The sequence below is a fragment of the Dendrobium catenatum genome, unplaced genomic scaffold (genome assembly GCF_001605985.2).
Source record: "Dendrobium catenatum unplaced genomic scaffold, ASM160598v2 fragScaff_scaffold_783, whole genome shotgun sequence".
Taxonomy (NCBI): domain Eukaryota; kingdom Viridiplantae; phylum Streptophyta; class Magnoliopsida; order Asparagales; family Orchidaceae; genus Dendrobium; species Dendrobium catenatum.
The window spans coordinates 306,169-313,983 of NW_021319245.1; the positions used below are offsets into that span (position 1 = coordinate 306,169).

The 7,815-nt window shown below is 37.3% G+C and overlaps 1 protein-coding gene across 1 annotated transcript in view; it reads right to left on the bottom strand.

The window, feature by feature from the left end:
- The window catches only part of LOC110105931 (LRR receptor-like serine/threonine-protein kinase GSO2), a 17,317-nt gene extending 13,107 nt beyond the window's left edge, over positions 1-4,210 (bottom strand). Inside the window, exon 1 of the mRNA XM_020835623.2 lies at positions 3,161-4,210. Within this exon, the coding sequence (XP_020691282.1) occupies positions 3,161-4,179 (1,019 nt within the window). The 5' untranslated portion in view covers positions 4,180-4,210. The remainder of the gene's footprint in view (positions 1-3,160) is intronic.
- Between the last annotated feature and the right edge of the window lie 3,605 nt (positions 4,211-7,815).

Sequence of the window (7,815 nt, forward strand, 5' to 3'; positions counted from 1 at the left end):
CCACCATCCTGTACAGGTCAATTCTATCTTCAACCAATGTTCAACCAGGTTATACGTGTGTTCTAGTATCAATAATCAATTAATAATCAGTTCAATAATCAATATTAAAGCAATCTATAACAATCATATCAATAATCATAAGCATATCAATCTAATCTATCAATTCCAAGCAAATCAGAAAATCTACGAAAATCGGGCAGCGTAATGGCAGTCTATCAAATTTACACAAAAATCCTGCAAAAAGCACAAATTCCAAATTTCTCCAAATTACAGCAGAATATCCACGACATCAATACAAGACTATTATTCTATAGAATCCAAATCAAATCAAGTCCTGATATTTTTCTATTCGATTAAAATCACGTAGAATCAATTCCGACCGGTAAAATCGTCGTAGAAAATACTTAAATCGTGTACAATAGTCATATCTATAACATACTAAAAGTTGTGCGGTGAAAGTTGTGTCAATACAAAACCGGGTCAAAAGTTCGACTACGAAAACACAAAACAATGCACAACTCGGTCAAAACACAATATCTCTGAAAACAGAAATAGGATTCGGAGTCCTTACCACGAGATCTACACTTTCTCCAACAGCGGCGTCGGACGAAAAGCGCTCTGCGGCCTCCAAAACCCAGCTTTTCCTCTTTTTCCTTTCTCTTTCTCTCTCCTCAAAATATCTGTTTTTATAAAAACGATTTTCTCTCTCCTCAAAACGAGCTGATTTTCTTATATCATTAGGCTGATCGGCCCGGCCGATCGCAAAATCGTCCCGGGACGATCAGACCAAAATCGATCGTCTTGGACGGTTTCCAGAACTAGTTTCAGGACGATATTTTGAACAGTACAGATCGGCCTGGACGATCTCACTATCGTCCCGGACGATCCTGGGAGGAAAATCCAAGCTAGAGAGGAACAGTAAGGGAACGAGGTCTCACAATTATCTCCTCGTATATTTAATCCTCCGCTCACGACATCCCTCAACAACACCATTCATTCTTCAAGAATTCAAACACCTATTCACCATATGCAAACTTGTTCAGAAACAATACATCTTAAACCCAAAACCATCTCTAATCTCCTTCATTAAAATGAGTCTACTGATCCCACTACCTATGCTGATGCCAGTAAATTCAAACACTGGTATAAGGCCATGTCCGAAGAGTTCCAATCTTTCTAATCTCAAGATACTTGGGAACTTGTTCCACCTCACCCCTCTCAAAATATTCTTGGTTGTCTTTGGATATTTTACACAAAATTCTTATTTGATGGTACTATCGATTAGTATAGATCTTGCCTTGTTGCCCAAGGGTTTAACCAGGAATATGACATTTATTATACTGACACGTTTAGCCCCATTGCCAAAATACCCACTGTTCGTGTACTTCTTGTTATATCTCTTCATCACAACGAGCTCATTCACCAATTCAATGTCTCTAATACCTTTCTTCATGGTCAACTTTCCCATTATGTTTACATAAAATAACCTCCAGGGTTTCTTGATACTCTTCATAGAAATTATGTCTGTCGACTAAGAAAGGCTCTATACGGTCTAAAAAAATCACCTCGCCAATGGTTTCCCACTTTATCTGTTTATCTTCAAACTCTCGGATTCAAGTTTAGCTCTTTTAATTCTTCTCTCCTCATATATAACAAGTCCAGTGTTTCTCTTTACATTCTAGTTTACGTGACGACATTCTCCTCACTAGAAATTCCACAATGGCTATCAACGATCTTCTTCATAATCTGAAAACTAAATTCAAAATGTGCAACCTTGGATCCATCTCAAAATTTCTTGGAATTTAGGTGGTCCATACCTCTTATGGTCTCCATCTAAATCAAACAAATTTTGCTAAAACCATTCTTTCCAAAGCTAGCATGATCACCTCTAAACCCGTCTCTATGCCATCTCAACTCAAAACCCCTTCCACCACTGGTAACTCATCTACCTTTTTCAATCCGACATTTTTTTGTGAAATAACAGGCTTGCTATAATATCTAACTCTCACCAGATCTGACATCTCGTTTACTGTCAACAAAATCTGCCAAAATATGGAAAACCCTCAAATTAGTCACATTGAAGCACTCTAACGCCTTATACGATACATTCAAGGAATGCTTAATATAGGTTTACTACTCTTTCATGACTCTCTTTTTCATAGATCCTATGCAGATTATGAATGAGCCGGTGATTAGACTGATCGAAAATCTATATCTGGCTAATGTAACTACATTGAATCCCCACTAATTTTATGGAGCGTCAAGAAACAAAATGCGTTCGTCAAATCCTTCACCGAGGTTGACTATCGAGCTCTTGCTGCAGCTGCTACCGAAGTCATCTGGCAATGTCGCTTACTCCAAGACTTCAACTGCTCTCCTACGGCCTCCACTCCTTTATATTGTGACAATACGTTTGTCATTGCCTTAGCAAACAACCCGGTCTTTCCCGCTCTAATAAAACACATCTATTGTTTGGTTAAGTGTGTGATTAATGGTGATTTTTTGAAGTTTTAGCCACTATAATCAATTAAATGAATCACTCAAAGCCAAATCATCAATCGCGCCATGACTGCAACATGCCATGTCAACCTCGTACTTTACACGTGGTGCTTTCTAATTAGCCACCCGTAAATGAAGATGCTCAATCACTTAACCACATTGGCATTGTACTTTTAACTGTTAAAAGTGAATTACAGTCTCCAATGTAAATGAAATAAACTATGAAAATATTTAAAGAATCTTTCTGCGCCACCATTGTATGTAACCAAAGAATTCTTGTATGTAATATTCAACTCGTTGCAATGCTGTTTGTTTTCTCTCTCTCTCTCTCTCTCTCTCTCTCTGATTAAATAACCGACATGCCATTTGTTACTTTATACATCGCCCATGATTTCTTTATCCCCATCACATAAAGCAAATTACATACATAATTTATTACTGAACTTCCCCATCCTTCTTATTCTTTTTTTTTTTTTTTTGGTAATTTATACATTTATTTCACTTCCACATCAAATAACAAAACAACAAATCCCTATAAAATACCAAAACGAAAGACATGAACGTCCAATAGCAAGCGGAGGCACCGATGCGATTACATCATGAACAGTGCCATTATTATTATTATTTAATAAGAGGACGACAAGCATAACAGCTAAAGATTTAACTGCTAGTGCAGGGCGGCAACGGCGAGCCGCAGAGACACTTGTTATGAAAATAAGCGTCCACCCCAAACTTAGCCGTGATCGGCCCAGCCGGAATCTGACCGCAAAGCTGATTATAACTCACGTTAAACTGCGAAAAGAAATTCGCCTCCACCTGGTTTATCTGAGCTGGTATCGACCCTGAAATCTTATTATGATTCAGATCTAAACTCGTCAGATTCACCGGAAACGTAATACGGCTCAGATCAAACGCAAACTCATTCCTGCTCAAATCAATCACTTGCGTCGACTTCCCCGCGCCGAATAAAAACGAACCGTCACCGGTAAAACTGTTCCGGCTCAGATCTATTGTGCCCCATTCCGGCACGCCGAGCGAAACCGGTAAATTGCCGGAGAGGCTGTTGTGGTTCAAAATGAGATCCGGCGGGGAGGATTTGGGGAAATTGCCGAATTCGGATGGGATCGGTCCGGTGAGGCGGTTGCGGGAAAAATCAAGGCCGAGGAGAGAAGGAAGATTGGCAAGTTCAGCGGGGATTGAGCCGGAGAAAAGATTGAAGGAGAGGTTGATGATTGTGAGGGAGGGGATTTGGGAGAGGAAGGAAGGGATGGGGCCTGAGAGAGAGTTCCAGGAGAGGATGAGGACAGAGAGGCGGGTGAGACGGGTAATAGAGGAAGGGATGTTACCGGTGAGATTGGGGAGTTTGTGGAAGCGTAGACTGGTGAGGAAAGGGAGGTCGCCGACGGCAGAAGGGATGGGGCCGGTGACATTGGAGTCGGTAATGACGTAGAGGCCAGTGACGCGGGAGCCGTCGGAGTTGCCGGGGACGCCGGGATCGCATTCAACGCCGTACCAATCGCAGCAAGCAGAGGTGGAGGTCCAGGAGGCGAAGTGGTAGGCGTTGTTGAAGGCGGATTTGATGGAAATTAGGGCTCGTTTGTCTTCCTTGTTGCATTTGTCGGCAGCGATGAGAAGGGGAAGCAGGAGGAGGATCACGAAGCTGTGGGGCAAGCTTGCCATGTATGCTGCTCTGTTTTTGGATAGAATTATTGGCTTCAGTGATCACGAGAGGTTTTGTATTTATAGAGTCAGAAGCCTGTAGGGGGCGATTGTCCAGTACGCCACGTCGTCGGTGGGTCAATGGCGGCCGGGAGATTTGACTGGATCTGCGCACTGTTCTTATTTTTGAATAATGGGAATAAAATTATTCAAGGAATTTTCCCCAAAAAAAAAAATTATTCAAAGTAACTTTTATTTTAATTATTGAAAGTAAAAGAGAAGTTCTGTGTTGAATTGTCATTTGTCGGGCAGGTAAAGATTTTGATTAAACATAACGGTAAAAAATAGACAATTAAAAAAAGTAAAATTGTTGAAATTTTGACATATAGGATACCGAATTAAAAAGCTAAATTTTATAAAGGAACACTATTTATTTATAATTAAGTAAAAAATATAATTAAAAATTTCAAAATAAATTTTATTCTCATTTTTGGCAAGTTAAAAATAAATTTAATTTATATTTTCATCATAATTAAATCTTATAATTTTCTCTACTATAAATTAAGCATAGTGCTCAATCTTTGGGGAATAACTTAAATTTTTTTTTTAAACTGTGCAATTTGCATTAATCAATAAAAAGAAAGATACAAACTACTAAAGAACAAGAAGCCTATCATAATTCTTCCTAATCAACTAAACAAACGTTGATGGAAGTTCACTACCCAAAAAAAGGTCCCAATAGAAATCACCTAATATGACATGATGAGAACAAAAATTTGCTACTTTATTACACTTTCTATGAACAAAATGAAAAATATCATTCTTAAACATTTCAAGGAAAGAGAGATCCAATCTTTGCATCCAATTATTCCTGTCAAGAGACTTCTTCACCGAATTCTGAAGAAATTTTATGATATTCACATTATCTCCTATAATAATCCCATTATTAACCGACATGCAATCCTTTATAGAAATTTTGAAATCTAGTATAGCTGCCAATTCCAAGTAGGTAACATCCCAATGAATAACTTGCTTTCCATATGCACAAAGGAATCTACCTTTAAAATCTCTAAGAACACCTGCAATACTCGCCATATTGGACTTTGTCAAAGCAGCATCCATGTTTAGTTTGATCCAATCTTTAGGTGGGGACACCAAATATTTGACAGCTTTTGCTAATTGATATCATGTCTCTTTTCAATTGGAAACAAGTAAAAAAACAAATAGGATGAAAGAATTTCTGCAGCAGCAGTCAAAGCAGCAGGTGACGGCTTACCCTATTTACTCAAATTTTTGGCTTTCCAATTTTGATAGACCATAGAAATGTAAAATCTGGTAAGGTCTGACTTCACTCCAACTCCCTTCTTCAAGTCTTCATGGCATTGAGATTAACTTTGAAACTTAGGTACATTGATACCCTATTGTCTCAACATATCTAAAACTTCTGATAATTTAATACATTGAGTGGAAATATGCTCAAATTCTTCAATTCCATCACAACCTCTCGGACAGCAGAAATTATGTTGTAGCTTTCTCTTATGCAACCAATCGTTAGTAAGCAATGCATTGTTAAATAGTCTACACCAAAAAAATATTCCATATTAGAAATTTTCAATTTCTTATCCACTTCAAATCAATCAAGTTGTCTTGTTGGATAGGAGAAATAACTTCATAAGCCGAAGCATCAATCGACTTATCGGAATTGGAACGGATCAACTCTAAACCATCTTCTTGTTTATCAATAAAAGTAGGAGTATTCAATGTGAGTTTTATCATATCTTCAAAAAAATAAGTTTTCAAAAACCTTCATATCCTATTTTTCTCTCATCATCAAGAAGTGTAGATACCTTTTTATCTTAGAGCTCTGTCAGATTGCAAGTAGCAGGACAATTCTTTAAACATCAATCAAGCAACCAATTATCATTCATAATGTCAATATTATTACTGGAAGATACATTCCATCTAACAATCGACTTCAAAATTTGAACTCCATCTTTGATGATACGCCATGAATAAGATGCATTTCTTTTCAATTCTTCGTCCCAAACTCCAATTCTATATTTTGCCTTTAAAACTCTACCAACAAGTGATTTCTGATTTTGTATGAATTTCTACGCAAGATGAGACCTTAGAGGTGTTGAGAAAGTTGCTACTTAGTTTTGCATGTTTTACACAATTGCAACTTGTATATTTTTTATGATTTCAAATATTATTGTTTTGATTATTATTTTCTCCTAACATATTTTGTAATATTTTTTGCTCTTGTGTGTACTGACATATCAAGAAAATCATACTCCAGATTATTGAAGACTTTAAATCAAGATCTAGTTAGAATGTATTGTAAAATTGGAGTCTATATTTTTTCATTTTATTTGGCTCTAATAGAGTGTGATTGTAATTGAGTAACTTAGCACACACACATCAGGGGAGAGCTTTAAAATTCATAATTTTTAAAACAGATCGTACAGTACGAACCTTATTCGTACGGGACGATCTGGTCAGTTATACTCCCAAATGAGCAATGGAACAAACAGAGATTGGCAAAAATTTTTTCTAAGTATAGTTTGTCCAGACGATATTTATCATTCGTCCCAGGATGATGCTCTCTGGTTGCATTCGTTCAAACGATATTTATCGTTCATCCTAGGAAGATGCTCTATGGATGCATTTGTTCAGACGATATTTATCGTTCTTCCCAGAACGATGCTCTCTAGATAACTTCATCCAAATGATATTTATCATTCGTCTCAGCATGATGCTCTATGGATGTGTTTATCCAGACATATTTATCGTTCGTCCCAGGATGATGGACTCTAGATTTTCCAAAATGAACTATTTGTCTAGATAATATTTATGGTTTATCCCAGGATGATCTTCTTTATTCTAGAAACTTGGAATTCATCCTACTTTTTCATACCAACGAACTTTGAGAATAAATTTTTGTATCGGACGAACCATGTTCATACAAGATGATGATCAGGTATGAAGGCAGTTCATACCAGTTCACATTAAGTTCATATGCAATAGTTTTTACACTATTCGTACATACAAAATTGGATTGTACGAGATGATTGGGGACAGTCAGAAATTAAAAATTACAGTTTTTGGACAGTTTTTCATATCTTTTCTATAAAAGGTCCATTTTAAACTGACTTAAAATCTTTTTGTCACTTGATCTTCATGCATACTTAAGGGATTTTAAAAGAGAGTGAGATAGAGTGTTTGAAGGAGATTTTTTACTATTGGAGTATAAAGGATTCACTTGGTTACTCAAAGGTAAGGATATCTGTGTAATTTGTGATTACTTCACTTTTTCCTCTTATCTTTCTAGATTTCTCGTGAGAAGATCTTTCAAGAAGTTATAGTTCTCTATCGACACTTGAGGAGTATGAACAACCAAAGGTTCTCTGCCTACACTTGGAGAGTGTGAACAGTGGAAGGTACTCTGCCTACACTTAGAGAGAGTAAAAGGATAACGGTACTCTGCCTACACTTAGAGGGTATAAAAAGATGATGATTCTCTGCTGCACCGAATAGTGGTGGAAGAGAGTTTTTGTGAAGGCTTCTCCGCCTTACTGTGGGGGTAAAAGGAGAGACACTAGTGGTAACAGTGCAATACCTGAAGTGGGAGACTTCAGGGAGTTGATATATGTCGTG